The following is an 18437-nucleotide window of genomic DNA, read 5'->3' on the forward strand; positions in this document are numbered from 1 at the left end:
ACTAGTACCAACAACAACAACAATACAAATAATAATAATTATATACTTTCATCCTCCCGTAATAGTTTAGAAACAAATATAATATTTAATTATAATAGGCTACTACTATTATAAACGTTTCAAAGTGTTTTTATAAGATGTATTATGTATTTATACTCTACGGAGTATACTATAAATACATAATAAATCTTAGTTATAACTGATCTACAATTTACAACGTGTCCCGATCGCGACGCATTCAGTCGCATTGTTAGGTTTGTACTTTGTAGATCAGTCCTTTTGGGCACGCTCTACTACGCCGTTGTGCGACTCCTCCTCCCCCTCTGCGGAGCCAGGAAGCACCCGGCCCCGGCCCTATGCCCCGGCCTCTCCCCTAGTCCCCTCCCTGGCCTGAGTCGCCTCCCTTTACTCGGTATATCGGTTCGGTTGCTGGGTGTGTGTGTGTGTATTGTATGTATGTGTGTGACAGGCATACTGTAGCAGCCGCAGTCACACAAACAAACGACATTGTTATAAACCATCATGGGAAACAGAGACGATGAGTACGACTTCTTGTTCAAAGGTAACGTTGGGATATCGTCCACATTTTAAAGAAAGACGTTTGAAAAACAACGTGAACTAGCGAAGTTAGCCTTTTAGCCGAGCTAGCCTGCGTTGAGTGCTATGTCAGTGTCAGGATATCACTATCAGCTGCTGCTGGTTATTAGAACAACTAACGTACCGTTTACAATCTAAAGTTTTAATGTTTCCATTAACTGCATCGTGTAAAGTCAAATAACCTGCAAAGACTCAAGCCTGTTAACAAATACGAGTTGTTAATTTGGGAGTTGTTTGCTAGCCAACATTTAAAAAAACAACACAAATAAATGTCAACAATATAGACAAAATACAAATGTGTGTATAATCATGGTTCTGAATATATAGAACATGGATGAACATTAATTTGGCCTTGCGTATTTCTGTTGGCATTATGACAATTCAGAAAAACAAAAAACAAAGCAATGTCATTTTATTTTCATATTGTGTGCGTGTTCAATGAAAGGAATTTAACTTCAGATTTAAAATTCAAATGTACAGATGTGGCACTTGAGGCGTATAGTATCATCCATTTATGCTTTTCCAGGAAGAAGCCATTCAGGGACAGGAAAAGAGGCTTCAGAATCTGTTGAGTCAGATTTCTCAGTTTGTAGGTTGTTGGCAGCTTCCTGCTGCAAACTTGGATAAGATTTTTATGACAAGCATTAACCAGCAAGCAATCCATAAAACTTATATCAGTTTCACATCTTTTAAAAACAATGCTTTTAATTTAGTATGTACACAGTATTGTGTCACAAGTTCACAACTGGATAACTTACACTTTATTGGATATTAATTTCAGTCATCTAAGTTAAGTTCATACTAAGTTACATTTTATTTGAAACTATTTCAGTAAAAATTTGGTGATCTTAAAGATACATTTTTGGGCTTTTTCTGCCTTTATAGACTACAGTGTACAGTCTATAAACTCTGTGACTGTAGTGTACACTGTACACTACAGTCACAGAGTTTGGTGACAGTGATCCCAAAGGTCGTTGGGATCGGGACTCGAACCTGCGACACGCTGTCAGGCTGGCTTAAGGCTCATTCATAGTCTGGATTTTCAGTGGTGAGGTGACCACCGGAGCTTAAATAACGTTGAGCGATGAGCGGTGGTGAGTAAAAACAGAGAGAAGGGCTGGGGCGGTGGCTCCTGACGTCATGTTGTAGTTCGGTGGTCACCTCACCACCGAAAATCCAGACTATTAATAACGCTTTAACAGCCTAGGTGCCCGGACCACTACAATAGCCGCCCAGGCCAAAATTCTGTGATCTTAATAGAAGCTCAAACTTGTCATCTGTTTTGGCTCTAGTTGTTCTGATAGGAGACTCTGGAGTGGGGAAGAGTAACTTGCTGTCCCGTTTCACGAGGAATGAATTCAACCTGGAGAGTAAGAGCACCATCGGGGTGGAGTTTGCCACCCGCAGCATCCAGGTAGATGGCAAGACAATAAAAGCCCAGATCTGGGACACGGCTGGACAGGAGCGCTACAGAGCCATCACCTCAGCGTAAGTTTAACATTTTATGTGTTTGCCTTCAAGGTAAGGTACTGCCTACTTACTGCAGGCGTTGCCTGCATATACAGTTCCTTCAAAATAAAAAAACATATTACATAGTTCATTTTCTTCCAAAAAAAGGGAAATAATATATTCTCAATTCATTGCGCATAAAGTGCAGTATTAAACCTTTTTTTGTTTTAATCTTGATGAGCATACAGCTCATGAAAATCAAAAAATCCTATCTCAAAATATTAGAATAAATTGTTTTAATCGAGAAATGTCGACCATCTGAAAAGTATATTAATGTATGCAGTCAATACTTGGTCTGGGCTACTTTTGAACAAATTATTTCATCAATGGGGCATGCCATGGAGGTGATCAGCCTGTGGCACTGTTGAGGGGTTATGGAAGCCCAGGTTTGCTTTGATAACAGCCGTAAATTGTCCTCTTGACAATACAACCTAGATTATTTGTGGGGTTCAGGTCAGGACAGTTGGCTGGTCAGTTAAGCACAGTAATATGGTACAGTACACAGTAGCATGGTCAGTACACCAGTTACTAGTAGTTTTGGCACTGTGGGCACACTGGGCAGGTGCCAAATCGAGCTGGAAAGGAAAACGGTCATGTCCATAAAGCTTGTCAACATACTGAAGCACAACAAAGTGCTCTAAAATATCCTGATAGCTTTTGCATGATATTCTATTTTTTTAAGAAGGACCTGTATTCTTTTAGAATGAGATGATGTAGCTTCCTGCACTTATATCTTTTCTTACTCCTTTGTAACCAGGTACTACCGAGGGGCGGTTGGTGCTCTCCTCGTTTATGATATAGCCAAACATCTGACATATGAGAATATGGAACGCTGGTTGAAAGAGTTGAGGGACCATGCCGACAACAACATTGTGATCATGCTGGTTGGTAACAAGAGTGACCTGCGCCACCTCAGAGCAGTGCCCACTGACGAGGCTCGAGCATTCTCAGGTAAAACCAGTAAACCACCACAGAACACTGTTGTGGACAACACACTGCCACAGTAGTGTACATACGAATGTAATTCATGCTCACCTGTTAGTCTTTAAAACAAACTTTACTCTTTCTATGTCTCAGAAAAAAATACACTATCATTCATTGAAACATCAGCATTGGACTCTACTAATGTAGAGGAAGCATTTAAGAACATTCTAACAGGTATGGAAAGTGGGGGACAGTATTGTACAGATCAATGTATTATAAATGAATCAGGTAATGACATTTGAACACAATAAAAAGATATCACTTTCTTCCTCAGAAATCTACCGTATTGTATCACAGAAGCAGATAGCCGACAGATCTGCACATGATGAATCTCCAGGCAACAATGTAGTGGACATCAGTGTCCCTCCCACCACTGATGGGCAGAAAGGCAACAAACTACAATGCTGCCAAAGCCTGTGACACTCGCCTTTCTCCACCTGCTCCACACCCACCCCGATACATCACACCTCCCTTTTTTCCCTGCACACCCGTTTCATTCCCATAACACTGTTCAAAGCCAATGCGCTCTAGTATGTCCTTATGTTTTTTTTTTTCATTCTTTCTTTAATGTACAGTACCTCGTTATCTTTTAACTCACTTGTGCTCTTCTTTTCAGCCATCACATTTTTTAAAAGCCTTTGTGTCACTTGGTTTGTCATGGATTTAATGAATGTCGTTCCTGCAATGTAGGAACTAGGCAACATAAGTATGTGAAAACGGTTTGAACTGCTGTCACATACAGTATTTGGTGTTCTGGAACATTTCAATGGTTGCCACTAGATGGTGCTGTGTAAATAAACCACTGACAGTTGCTCCATCAGATGAAGCCGTTTTTGCAACGATATGCATTTGTAAGTGTGGTTCTTATTTTATTTTTTTCGTCTGTGCATTAAGTTATGCCAAAAATACCCAAATTGTGTATTTATTAAAAGTATTTGGCTAGACCTGTCATTGTTTTACTTTAAATGTAAGCACTGTAAAAAATATTTACAATAAAGTCCTTACAAATGTGTATTCATCTTTGTGAAACTGCTAGTGGATAGATACTAAGTACTCAGTATGCTTTGCTAAATTGAAATAATAATGGATTTTATTTATAACGCATATATATATTCGTGAGAATCTCAAAGTGCTACAGAAAATGAATAAAAGCAAAAGAAACACACCATTAAAAACATCTAATAGAACAGGAACATTTAAAAAAAGGGCAAGGCTATAAAAATGCTTTTGTAAAAAGGAAAGTTTTTAGTCCTCTTAAAAGTGTCGACCGACTGTGGGGCTCTCAGGTGGGCGGGGAGAGCGTTCCACAGTTCAGGGGCGACCGAGCAGAAGGCCCAGTCACCCATGGTGCGTAGGTTAATCTTTATGGGTTTGAGGAGGCTAATATGCTTGGGTTGGCTTGTCAAACAAGTTGAAGGCAGCAAATGATACCATTTACTATTCTTATATTTATTCAGATACATATGGAAGTATTTGAAAGTATAGTGAATGGCATGTGGTGCGATCCCTTATGCCTCTTAGCTGTTGCATTAGGCAAAAAGCACTAATCTTTGACATTGAGTGATTGAAATGTACAACACATTTCTCCTACATGCTGGGAAGAAAAGCCCCCTATCGGAGTTAACCCATGGTGTCACAACTCAACCATTTCTAATGCAACATATGGAAGATGGTGTTTATTCCAACTAAGCTTCTTATGTTTTCCCAACGCAATGGGTGGGGTAAGGACATTCTGACAAGTCCACACCCATATAGTAGCAGACTGCTGACAGATTTGCTTCAAATGGGTCTGTCCTTGCCTGAATTGCATCAGTTTTGTTTATGTGGGTGTTATAATGGGCAATGAGCTGTGGTGAAAAAGTCTAATAATGGCACCTGATGTTCGTTTGTCAAAGAGCATAATCCTTGATTTATACAAACAATAGAATGCACTGTAGTGGAAATATTAACATTGCCCAGTTGTACATAGTAATACATCAAAGTTACAACAATTTAAGCAGGGAAACCAATAAGCCAATGTGTTTATCCACACAGTTGCTTCATGTTTTATTTGCTTTGCAAACATTTCTTGGCTGATTTGCAAGTACCAATATTTTGGTGAAGACATCTTTCACTTTCTTTTTCCACTGCACAACATAAACATATTTAAAAACTAAAAAGGAATTGAAACATAAATTACAAATAATATACATTATGTCCACACAAACACACAAAAACAGTGGTAAATTTTTGGGTTAAAAACACTTTACCAACAAAACAGGTCTGCACACCATGTTGCTTTTTATTTAACAAAAAAAGAATCCCTTTCTGGATTAGCATGATGAGGAAGCTATAGACAAACTAATCCCATTATATTATGATCTTCTTTGGAGAAAACAGGACCCGTTACGGTTTTAGATAGCTGCATAACACTGACAGGAGTAAGCAGGTCTGTTGAACACTCACAGAGCAGTGTTGCATATTTTTAGGCAACTTGTACAGACTTCCAATATAAATAGAAAAACTACTGTCACAGCTCTCTCAGTGCGTATTAGTTGAAACAATTTCCTGGTCCATACAATCTCCTATATTTAATTACACTTTTTTCTTTTAAGGTTTACTGTAGCAAACATTTGTTTTTAACTGCACACTAACTACTGTAGTTATACTGTCACACTGCGGTCGCGCAACAATTCTGTGGGTAAGAGAGCCAGTTACAAATGGCAAACACATGGTCAGTCAGAGATGACTCATAGTCATAAGCTTACAATGCAGACAAGCCCTCTGGGTGCATCTCAATATTGTCATCCTTTCATTGTTCTTTTCAGCTGATTTCAAGACATTATTGGTTAAAGCAATAGATGCTAACTAACTTTTCCACTAATTGTTCACAGTGGCTGATGGATCCAAGATTTCTCTATTTCAGCTAAATAGCAATAAAGACTAAGAGACTACAAACACACTGCCAGCCTATAGTCCGTGCTGCTCCTTACGCCCAAAGAGTAAAAGGCATGGGATCACCTAAATCTGTAGGGTTCAATGTGGAATCTAGATTATAAAATGGCTTGTGTGAAAAGTTGATATTTTGGACTGAGGGTGGCACTACAAGATGGTCATGGACTCACTAATAGTTGGGGTTCATCTTCCAAGGAGTTTCCTTGGCAAGTAGTTTTGAACCCTGCTTCCATGATTGACCAAATTCATACCACACCACACTTGGTCAAAGCAGTGACGTGAAAATGACTGGCTTCACCATACCAAGTATAGTATGTTTAAACACAATTTCACCTATTTTTGCAAAATAAAAAAAAACATTTTAGACCACAGGATTTATTTAGAGTGAAAATCAACACTTGCAGGAGGGGATAATAGTTTTTGTTGACAAGTCAACAAAAAGTTAAGATTGAGTCAAGGACTCAGTGAACTGGTCTGGCTGACCAGTATACTTTTTTTTTTGCTGAGCCACAGTTACATATATCACTGGCACATTTCCCACCATTTTACTACAAGCATAAGTTATCAGTGCACACACACACACACACACACACACAGTCAAGCATACAATCATAGAAAAGTGTGCATACGGTAAAATCCAGACTCTCTGGCCTCTGTACACCACAGTTAAGGTTCCCAAATAAAAACATCAATTCACATTTAATATAGACTAACTGCAAAACAATGATCAATCTAATTTGAAAGTACAATGAAGACAAAGAGGTGTAAGTACACTGCATCCAGAGTGTAAAAATGGACCAATATTTTGCAGTGTAAGGAGGGTCAAACGTTTAGAAGAGAAACAGAAGTGGCATCTCTTCTGAGGAACTGAAACCCAACAGCCATAATACCGTACATAAAGGAACTGAAAAACTACAAATGATGGAGCCTGCACAAAAACTAATTTCACCCACTTTTTTACACCTGTAAACCTGTGATGTGACAAAAAAAGATATTTGGCCATGGTGGAGGATTTTGCATTAGGTATCACCCTGAAATGAATTAACAGCGGCTTAAGTTCAGAATAGTCTGGCACCACCAAACACTGGAAGTAAAATAATCTAAAATCACCTCGACTTCTATTAGAATACTAATGACTTGGGGCGCCCGCTGACCAAGTGGTCCAGGCGCATGCCACATATAGGCTCTGGCCTGTGAGCATGTCGCGTGTTCGAGTCCCGTTCATGACGACCTTTGCTGCTTGTCTCCCCCTGTCTCTCTCTCCCTCTTTCCTGTCAATCTTCACTTAAAAAAAATATTTAACAAAATAAAATAATACTTAATGACTTGATTGGTCATAGCTGAAACGGAGAGCTGGCTTTGATTGGTCAAAACACGACAACAAAACAGAACACACATTGTATGAATCTCCTGTATGCTCCAATCCTTCAAATCACTGAACCACACACAAACCACATGCACACACATTCACGTCATTATAGAAAAGGAAACAAAATATTAAATAAATCACCCTACGGCTATTCACTTCATTTTCCGATTAAAAGTATGCTTTTACTTCTACGCATCGCAAATTACATCTAATGCTTGTGTAAACTGTTCCCTTAAAAGGCATGTACATTTGTACTTTCTTTTAAACTTTACCCTATACATACACAAATCTGCTCATTAAGGCTGCATGTCAACCGAAGACCTGTAAAGAAGAAGGGGGGAAAACGTGTTTGTTTTGTCATTAATTTCCTATGGAAACATTACATTTTCACTTTCAGCACTCCCACTTTTTTAGGACCTAGTGGCAACTTGTTAAGTTGAAACAATATCAACTTTGTCTGAAGAACAGTGCCCATCAATGTCACTTGAGACAGAGCTGTACCAACCAATAGGAGTGAAGCAGAGGCTTAAAGCGCTTCCACTGCTTAACTGGATTTTCGATGTAAACACGACCAAAGTCCTGATAATACATAAACATGAGGATGCTAGTGTATAACAATAGTTCATAGGGAGTTGTATATTTGTTCATTCTTCAGTGGTTTAAAAAGCAAAATAGAAAAGCAAAAAATAAAACCGCTTTACATCAGAAAAAGGGGACAAGAAAAGAAACTTTCTTTCCAGAGTAGTTTTAAACAGTGCATGCATGCAAAATTGTGCATGCTGTTAGCTGTTCTTTCATGTATCGTGACGCACACCACTGTCCATAGTGTTTTATTGCACAATCTCAGGCGTTACCATTATCGCACCACCATCGTTGCTTGGATGATAGAGGAGAAAATGAATGCAGACTAAATGTCAAAAGAAAATATGATGGGAGTACATTATAGTGCTGGGAGTTTTTACACTCCCAGCTACGATTTGTGTCTTAAACCCTCAGACAGGATGCAGGTATCAAACAGTCCAAACTGATCAAAACCTCCATGTCCATTTCATGAATAGCTTAAATCTACAATCCAGAGCAAATATTAATGATTACATTTGTATTTTAACCAATCTGTATTTTAATCTGAAGTGCAAATTGGGTAATTTCTCTAAATTCTACCTGGTGTCAGGCAGGACATCTACTGGTTGACAATGTCCAAGTTATTTGAAGCAATGCACCCAGATGGACAGTAGATGCACTGCCATTGTATAGGGGGGGGGGGGGGAACTACCATGGAATAAAATAAATAACAACACAGTTTGAAGTGAGCAGTGCCTTTGAGTTGATCTGCTGCACCCACTAACAAGTACAGGACGTCATAGCGGATGTCATAGCGGATGTTTTTGACAACATACACACAAAGTCACTTGTTGGAGCGGTTAGGACTGCTCAAAAATACTTGGATTTCTGTTAAAACACTTGGCTTCTAGACCAATGGTAGAACTGCTTTCTGAAGCAAAGTAGGATGATAATGAAGACAATAATCCACTTGACACTTCAGGGTTTGGTCTTCTTTTCATCATCATCATCATGATTACCATCTCTAGACATCTTCCCCATATCTTTTGGCATTACCATACGCTGTTCCCTTCTCTTGAACAAGTTTGACAAACATCAGAGACTAGATAGACTTAACCTAAATTGAATACTTTCTGCACCAGTATGCTGGCAATGCTGAAGATGTCAAAACAAAACAAGATGTGAATAAATAAATGTTGATGGGATAAGGGGGAAAAAATGTAACCACAAGCGCTTCTTTCAAGTCTAGCTGAGAGGCAACGTTGAATGAAGAAAGCCCCTGTCCATTAATGATACCGTTCATCATCATTATGAGCTCTCTCCACCGTGACCATCTTCATCTCACCTCATACTATACTCTCATCTGCAGACTTCTTCATCAGTTTGGTGGCTAGCAAGGAATGCTGGGTAGAGTGAGACCCCTTGGCATCAGGAATGAGCAGGCGTACTTTCTGATTGGTTCTTCTCCATTCAGAATAAAGCTGACAGTGGTAGCGGAACGATACCTGTAGATTAAAGAGGGAGACGGGTCAATGCAATGTTTTAAGTGCTGAAATCTAGTCAGCCATGGTTAATATAAAACACAAGCACAAAGCAAGGGCTGCTGTCATATTATATTATTATGGATAGTCCTTTTAGTTTAATTTCGATTTCTGATACAGAACAGTGTGGTATAAACACAGCATGTCGTTTTTTTTCCTGCCAAAACAGCTTGTCGTTTTTTCCTGCCTGATAATTGCTGTCTCTTTGTGAATAGACAGCATTTTTCACCCAGTGTGGCGGTTTCTCCTGACCATTATAAAAGTTCTGATTGACTGATAAACCCTCATATTACGACATATTACATAAGACAGAAACTCAATATTTACCTTATAACTACTTAAAACAAAATGTAAATGTTTTAAATTCAAGGAGGAGCATTTGACTTTACCAAGGTCCAGAGGACGTAGATAGTGAAAAGGGCAATGGTAAGGGCAATGAGGCCCACAGCCTCCAGCCTGCTCTTCAACTGAAGATGGTCCTGGGCGCCCCTCAGACACAGCCAGCCTGAGATTGCTGCTAAGGGTGTGATGAACAGGAAACACACCATGTCGCAGAACAGTGTCCTCTTCTCATTACGAGGTCCTGGGTCTCGCAGCCACTGTGGAAGAGGATGAGAGAGACGTTGCAAGGGTCAGAAGGTGGATGTGTAAGAGCAAAAGTGAAGTGTGAGCATGGGGTGACAAGCCAAGACACAGATGCAGGGAAGGAAGGAAGGGAGACAGAAAGAGCAAAAGGACAAGTCACTGTAAAGTGTAAAATCAGCTAAATCACAATATACTGTAAACTGTACTATGATGAGGCACATTCCGTGAGCAACAGAAAACGAACTTGATAGGAAGGAAGGAAAAGAAAGGAAAGGGAAAAGTACAGACAAGGCGAAAGGCCTTACCTCTGTGAGAGGCCTTGGTCGGCGCTCAATGGTGAACTCTGTGTGGCAGAGCTCACAGTAGCTGGTGTTGGAGGAAGAGAGCCACCTCTCCAGGCAGCTCTTGTGAACTGTTCCCAGGGTACCTGTACAGTCGCAGGGGGATAGGAGTCCCTCTCCATTACCTCCTTCATGGCAAATTCTGCAGATGGGACCGTCACTGAGAGAAAGACAGAATCAGATCAACAAATTAACATAAATAGACAGCATAGGCACATGGCCTCATTTCACTCCGCCTTTGAATTGTTGTGTGACCGGGTTAATTTCCTGGCACCATGTGACACTGCCACATAAAATGTGTGGGGAAAAAAAGACCTGTCCAGGTATGGGTAATGAAAGAAACAGGACATACATGGTGAAAATAAGGGGACAATGTCAAGTTTTCCAGTTCGACTACTAATATGCTATGGTTCACACTCAGTAGCTCTGAGATCCAGCAATAGTAATTAAAGTGTATTAAAGTGGAGCAGTATTTGTGCTCTGGTGTGGTCGAATTCCTGACTGGAAGACATTAAAGCAGTTGTTTTGTGCCAAGAAGACAGCATTTTCAATTATTTAGTTTAAAAATGGGAGGTTTGATATGGGCCTACAATCGTTCATTAGTTGTCTACTAGTGAGGTGTGTGGCTTGATGATGGCAATTTTCAGGGCCTGTGAGAAGAAACCTGATAAAAGAAACATGTTGACAATTTGTATAAGATCTGAGGCCATGCAATTTGTTTTTGTGGTTGATGGGATGGGTTATGCTATTGTAATTAATTTTAAGTGGATACAAACTGTATCCGATATGGATGCACTGATTCAAATTTTCTGCCGCCTGCGATCAGCTTTGATACTTCTCCTTACCAGAGACCACCTTCACCTCAGTGGGTGCAATTACATCAATAACATCTGTAATTTCAAGAAAGCCTGAATAAATATTACACTGGTGTTTTCAGATATATACCGTTTTGTGATTACCTCTAAACATTTTGTGAGTGCGGAGATAGCACTCTCAAAGTAACCACAGGAATGATCAGAGAGAGCAGCATCGGTCAACATGCAGTCTGTGACAGACTGGCAGACTGGTTGTCTCCTAACCACAGGCATGGATGTGGTTACAAGCCTGATTAGGTTATGGTCTCATGAACCAAGGTGTGAAGAGCTGTGGAACCGTAAGCTCAGCAGGTCCAGGGTGTTATTTCCTCTCGTTTTACAGGTCACACACTGGGTGAATTTTGTCAGGCTTTTGGAGACCTTAACATATATCCGGACAAGTCTTTTATTATTGAGCTGTACCCATTCTGCAATCTGTTAATAACATTTTCAATCAATATAGCTACTGGGGTTCCTCGTCTGTAATGCTACGATGTAGATTGGTACAACCAACCAGCCTGTTCCGTGTTACTGCAAACAGTAGTCAGGGAGGTACAGGCATATTTTTCTTGAAATATGACTAGGGGCGCATTGTTTCAAAAGATGTTTGTCGTCTGTACTTTAGCCTACTGAGTGCACACTGTGAATCAGAGGTGGGGAAGTGACGATCGATTCGTTCATAGGAACTAGTTATTTGCCACTTCCTTGTTATGTTAACGCTTTTGCTCATGCCCCCCCAGCACACAGGATGGGCGGGGTGTTCCTCCTGCGATGGACAGACCATCAGACAGATGGTGCGGTAGAGTTTTTCTCTAGAGACATTATAGACATGCATGCATATTGCTATTTGAATTGAAATAAAGGTAACCTACTGTTGTTCAGGACAAAACACAGATAGTGTTAGCCCCACATTTAAGTATCAAAAGAAATACATATGAATGGTTCTTCTAGTCTAGACAAAGGACAGGTCAATTAACATGTTTTAGTTAAACTTTGAATAGAAGATGCAAATATGCCACACCTTCATGAACTACATTAAGTTAAAGACATGCTATGAAATCGCAGTCACGTGAATATATTGATAAAACATTGCATTTGTGGAAATAATTCTCAACTAAAAATAACTTTACATAATTTTAGTTATTGTGAGGAATACATCATGCAATTAGAATGTGAATGACAGTGCTGTGTTCCTGTGCAGTCATGTCAGTGTTATGGGATGCACACAGTTACATGCATAATACACAGGGCTGCACACAACTTTTTTGGTCTAGTACTCAGAAGAGCACCTGGAGGAGTTGCTTGGTGCTCCTAAAATGCGGCGACCCGTCTCGCCGGATGGATAAAAGAGGGATGAATAACTTATAGCAAAACAATATTTATTGGATGAGTGGGGAGTCAATGGAGGGTATTGCAACTCTAGATTTAGCCCTAGAATGGCTCTTGTTGTAGATTCATCCCATTATTAAAAATATATAAATTTGCTAAAATCTAGGTCCATGTGTGGTCCAGCCCTATGGAATGCATATTATAATAAAAACAAGTTAACAACTTAAGGATAATATGATATGAGCATCAAAGCAATATTTAGATTTTGTATTATTTTGTATTTAAATAACCAATCTACTAGCTCACAACGTGTTGCGACACGTTGTGAGCTTGCAGATCAGCTATTTTTTTAACATGCGACACATCGTACGGCGAATCATACATCAGGCTTCCCTAGTTCCCTTTTGTTTTTAGATGAGGCGACGTACGTAGTCAAGACAGTCAGACACACACACATGGCTCCTCGGTGAAAAAAATAAACAGTGTACACTACCCGACTTTACGATAATAAGGGACAGTATGTCGAGACACGGTGTTCATGTTGGGCAGCAGCAGTGCCAGTCCGCAATGCTTTAAACTCTTCCCACTCCACTATGTCGGAACTAAAACCTTAGTACCCGTAAAAAGTCGGTGGCCGGTGCCTAGGCTGTGAGAGACGCTAATATGGTTTCTGCCTCGGATTCGGGTTTTGAGACGGCATCGCACACGAGCAACCATGCTGCTCCAACAGCCGGAAAACAAACACAAGCACAGCGGCAAATGGGAAGAGTGCAAAGCATCCAAAGCATGACCTTTTACACCGGGGACTACAGTAGTTTGCTATCTGAAACGGAGAAGAGAAGACGAAACTATTTGTGTAAGGTTTTCCTGTCAACCGCCCTCCGCCTCCTCCCAGGCTCCTAGCACTCAGAAAGAAGCATGGATCCTCCCCCTTATGAGTAAGGACGCGCTGTGATTGGGCCAGTAGCCACTTTGAGTGGCAGTCGGTGGGAAATACTCTCGCCACAACATTTTCTAGTATTCTGGCCATAATAATCATTCTGGGCGGCCCCAGCTGTTGGTACGCAGAAGCGCTTCCCGGCGCTTGATTGACAGCGCATTTTTTATTTTTACCGCGCATGCGCACCTGCGCACCACTTATGTGCAGCCCTGATAATACAGACCCTTATGTTGCATTCACACGGGCAGATGCAAAGATGCAGTCTACCATTAGCAGCTACATGCATCATTGCGTCTTTGCATCGTCATGTAGCTGGCTTCCATTGACAATGAATGGTAGACTGCGTCTTTTACATGTGCCTGCGTGAACGCACCAATAGAGTGAAGTTGCGTCACACTTTGATCTCACCACAAAGCGTGATGTTTCCACTTCGTTCGAAACTCTATACAGCTTGTTCAATGACGTGATTGGCCAGTGGCCACTTTGAGTGGCAGTCGGGGAAAACACTCTCGCCAGAACATGATTTACTACTCTCTGCCTATCGGGTCACAGCTCCAACAGCCCTGAGTCGGCTCAATCGAACTTCGCAATGTTTGACACAGCAACTTGCTCACTTTAGCTCGCTCGGTGGTGTCTCACGTGGCTCAAGTTCGCTTGAGATGGCGGGCCTCCGTCGCAGTCAGAAACTATGCTTTATCGCCCAAAAAAACAGTCCACAGTTGTTGTAGGTGAGCGGCACTTCCCCGTTGGCCACAGAAGCAGGTGTGGTTCTAAGCACATGCTGTCTAGGGTTTAGAACTTTAGAAATAATGTCACAATATTTCCTCCTGTAGTTCCAAACATTGGAACGTCCTCATTGAGATAGAAAGAGAACTTCCGCATTCCATTCTTATGATGGGAGTCTATGCTAGTAAAAACATGCATAACTCTCTTTCCCTCTGTGGGTCTGGCATAATAGCAGCAGCTCATGCTATTATACATTATAATAATCAACGTTCAGTCGCAACTGAACGTTGATTATAATTATTTATTATATTATACAATTATTGAGATCACGATTCTCTTTTTTTTCATGAATCTATTTATTGTCTTTAGTCTGTAGTTGCCGACCATTACTACATTAAAAAAGTGGCACCTGTAGCCAACTACTGTGGTTTAAACACCCACACTACCACCAAGGCTCGTGAAAATAGTATAAAACCAGTAAGACACCCTGAGGTTGCGTGCATGCATCCACCTGGGTGACGGCAGACTGCTGGGCGAGCCCTGGCGCTTTAGCATGAGGGGTCAGATCAACATATGGAATGAAGTCTGTACTGGCCATATATGCAGCGTGTCTTAAGTGTACATGGTTTGATGAGGTCAGATCAACATAAGGAATGTCAGAAAAGGTCAGCTCCATATATGGAGATCTAGGGATGGCAGCGGGGGCAGTGTTTTGAGTGTACAGGGTTTGATGAGGGCACAGGTATGGCCAGGCCTTAAGTTTTGGGCCTGCCGGGCACGGCTGCACTAATAACGTTGGGGTGGGCCCGTCTCGAGTTTGAATGGACAGGTATCAGTCAAAAGGGAGACATCGAAGAAGGAGGACGGGTGGGGAGGGATCAACATATGGAATGTCAGAACAGGTCAACTCCATATATGGAGATGGCACTGCACTCAACTACCTCTGGGGGAACTGAATGAGAGTGGGTAAGCGGGGTAAGTGTCTACCACTCAAGAAGCAGGGACGCGGACAAGGGTTCACATGCGCCATGTGCGTGTGCGCACTCTGTTTGGACATTTTTATTGGACCGTTTCCACCGAGCCTGAGGCAGCTGTGGGACCACGGTTACAGGAAATTGTCAAAATGATCTGCATATCGTGACGTTACACCGCATTTGGTTACCTATCAAATTATGTCCTGTCCTATTACCACTGCAATGACGACAGGTTACAGAATCGGATGAATACATGCTGTGTAATAGTGTACCATTTTATGCCTCGGCCGTGACATAAACAAACTATATTGCACTGCATTATTGCCATGCTGTACATACAGGACAACAAAACAGATGAAAACTGGTCGCTGCCAAGGGCTTCAGACCCAGTTGAGTCTGTTAACCCTGTTCATGAATGAATGCATGAATGAATGTTCATGAAGGGATGAACATGTTAGGTCAGACTTTAGCCTGGTTGTCACCTTCAATGTTCTATGGTCATAACTTTGAAATGCACTCTAAGGTCTATAACTGCAGAACGTCTATATATACAACAATATAACTTTACACCCACTGACTGAACCATCACACCATTTTAATAACTGTTAATTGCATGGTTGTGACTGAGGCACGTCATATACCTCCATCACCATTTGCTAGGATAAAGAGGAACATACACACAAAGTACAGTAGGGTGTGTTAACTGCCATCAACTGTCCTTACACAAAGCACTTAACAGCCACTGTTGCAAGTTTAGCGTTGTCCAGCAGCTAAGGAGTGGACAGAACAATGTATTGGGCCTCTACCACAAAGATCAGATTGTATTCTCAGTCACAAGACAACACCCTCTCTGATGAAAAGGATGTCAGTGAATATTGTGCTATTTATCAACAAGGCCAATACCATGCCTATCTGGCCAACAGATATATTAATATTAATGCCCTCGTCTAAGCAGAAATACAGACGTCTGAAAGAAAATCAGAATAGGACTTACCTCTGTGTGCAAACCTGCTTGAGGACAGAGGACAACAGCCGTCCATCTTTGGCTGTGACCTGGGTGACATACTGTGCCTGGCACCCATCGCTGCCCGCTTCCTCCACACTCTTTGACAGGGCTGCATTGCCAGCACAGTCACACAGTGATCCGGGCAGGTGGCAACACTCCCCTGTTGTCATGGTTACAATGTCCAGAGAGTGGCCGTGGGGGTGAGGCTGATGGTGTTGAGGTTCAAGGGCGAGGGATGAATGGGTGAGCAGAATGTACAAAGCTCTACCCTGCCCTCCCACAGGTTGGAACGGTTAGGCCGAACTGGGAGGAAGAAAGAGAGATTCAAGGTTGTGCTTTTTTTGTGCAGCTTCCTTCAGACAATGCAGCAGCACCATAGGTAATACATTTATATGATAATAATAAGCAATTATTAAGCATACAATGGGCAGACCAGAAAAATGTTCAGACAGCAAATATAGCTGAACAGAAAGATCCACACACCAAATATATTATAGGATTTTTACTTTCTACTGTGACATTGAGCGCAAGGCTCTCCCTCCATAATTTCAAGAGAAGCATCAAATAGAGGGTATGCGCAATTGCGCATGATTAAAGTGAATGGCACATCGAGTGGCAAAGCAACATGCAAAGTGAGTTTAACATTGTTTAATGCAATCAGACAGGACTTTTGTGTTTGGATGTATGGGCTGTCAAGGCCAGAAAGTAGTAGGCGTTCCTGCATAACTTCCTGGTTTTATGATGTCACGCGCATACCCTCTATACAAGCCATTTCACAATTATTGGGTAATTTACCAGACAATGATGAGGTACACCGTCGCCATCGTTGCTCTCTCTTCCTCAAAATGTGTGTCCAAGTAAGTAATGTACTAATGCACAGCAGAGTACAGCTAACTGATAAACAGCTGTCTCCCCTCAGATAACACATCAAGATAAAGTCATTGACACACAGCATGCTGTGTCAACTTTCTGAATTTTGTTTACTCGTAGCCACACACAATAATGTAAAGTGAACCGATCATAATCATATAGCAGAGTTAAACAATGTCCTTTGAGTAAAAAATAGTTAAGTGTATTTATACGGTTGCGACTATGAGTAAAAATGTCATGACAGGCTCTTTAAGCAAATGTACATTATCTATGCATGCAAGCTATTTGCCCGTCTTAAAAGGGGAAAGATACTAAAGGCAGCATTTCATACTTTAAAAACCCAGAAAAAGTTAACCATTATTTTCTAATATAAAAGGGAGCTAGTGTATTTTATATATCAGTTTTCCCTGCCTGGCTCCCCACACATGTCACATACTGTAAAGCGACTTTGAGTGCCATATACATTTCAGATATTATTGTTAATATTATGCTATGCTAGTATTAACAATTAAATTGGTGATTAGTTAATGTCTATGTTCTCTTTTCTGCCTTTACTTCCAAAGAGACACATGTGAAAATCATTGTGGCAGTGTTAAAAAATAGACAATCTGAAAAGGAAATGTATGCCATGGGTCTATTTAATTAACGTGCCAGTCAGCTGTTATAAGCTTGAACTCAGACTATATTGTCTAGCACCGCACAATACACTGTACCAGTGTACCATAATAATAACACAAAACTAATGAAGCTTTCTGGGTTAAGTTAATTTGCGTCGTGACGTAAAACACTTTATGATAATGTGAGATTATCACAGAGAGAAACTACCCAAGTTAATTCTCATAACCATCAGCAAATAGCATGCATGCCATAGATAGTTTGTTGTCACAGCTGTCTCTTTTGAGCTAGCAACTAGCTACAATTGGCTAGCATGCTAGCCAACGGACTGGTGTCAATAAAAAACCCCACATAAAGGGGTCTGCTCACCTCGTGTTCGTTCCCTTTGTCATTTTGGTAGACGTCGTATCCGAGTAACGTGTCCAAATACGTGGGCTCTACTGGAAGCCAACGTTATTGTATATCATGATCAATGCTTTGCTAAAGCTAACAACACATTGCTGTATCGCACTCAGCTGACAACACAGACACAACTCAGGGTATCCACTGGCTGTGCCTCACAAGGGTTATGGGGAGTCGGAATTGACGAAATTTTGAGGGTGGATACCTATGGTGGATACATTTCGTCGCTGCTGTGGTAATAACGCTTCACTTAATTGCTTGCTATGCAATGCATACCCCGTGTCATTATCAATGAATTCA

General features: G+C 41.0%; 2 protein-coding genes across 3 annotated transcripts; one reads left to right on the plus strand and one right to left on the minus strand.

Moving 5' to 3' along the window:
• The first annotated feature begins 417 nt into the window (after window positions 1–417).
• LOC310860683 (ras-related protein Rab-11B) lies at window positions 418–4034 on the plus strand. The gene is made up of 5 exons (XM_083767773.1): window positions 418–562; window positions 1890–2085; window positions 2864–3057; window positions 3184–3264; window positions 3365–4034. The coding sequence occupies exons 1-5, from the start codon at window positions 523–525 to the stop codon at window positions 3508–3510; spliced, it is 657 nt and encodes a 218-aa protein (XP_083623899.1). The 5' UTR covers window positions 418–522; the 3' UTR covers window positions 3511–4034.
• Window positions 4035–5109: 1075 nt separating this feature from the next.
• Window positions 5110–18338, minus strand: marchf2 (membrane-associated ring finger (C3HC4) 2). Of its 2 annotated transcripts, XM_083767836.1 has the most exons (6): window positions 18105–18338; window positions 16239–16553; window positions 10386–10581; window positions 9885–10094; window positions 9300–9459; window positions 5110–7714 (listed from the first exon to the last, which is right to left on the minus strand). In XM_083767836.1, exons 2-5 carry the CDS (start codon window positions 16418–16420, stop codon window positions 9301–9303), a joined length of 747 nt encoding a protein of 248 aa, XP_083623962.1. In that variant the 5' UTR covers window positions 16421–16553; window positions 18105–18338; the 3' UTR covers window positions 5110–7714; window position 9300. The 2 variants fall into 2 exon arrangements, with proteins under 2 accessions (XP_083623962.1, XP_083623961.1); XM_083767835.1 differs by having other exon boundaries at window positions 5110–9459; window positions 18105–18337.
• Window positions 18339–18437: the final 99 nt, after the last annotated feature.

Source organism: Protomyctophum parallelum, assembly GCF_964188405.1.
Source record: "Protomyctophum parallelum genome assembly, chromosome: 6".
In the NCBI taxonomy this organism is placed as follows: Eukaryota; Metazoa; Chordata; class Actinopteri; order Myctophiformes; family Myctophidae; genus Protomyctophum; species Protomyctophum parallelum.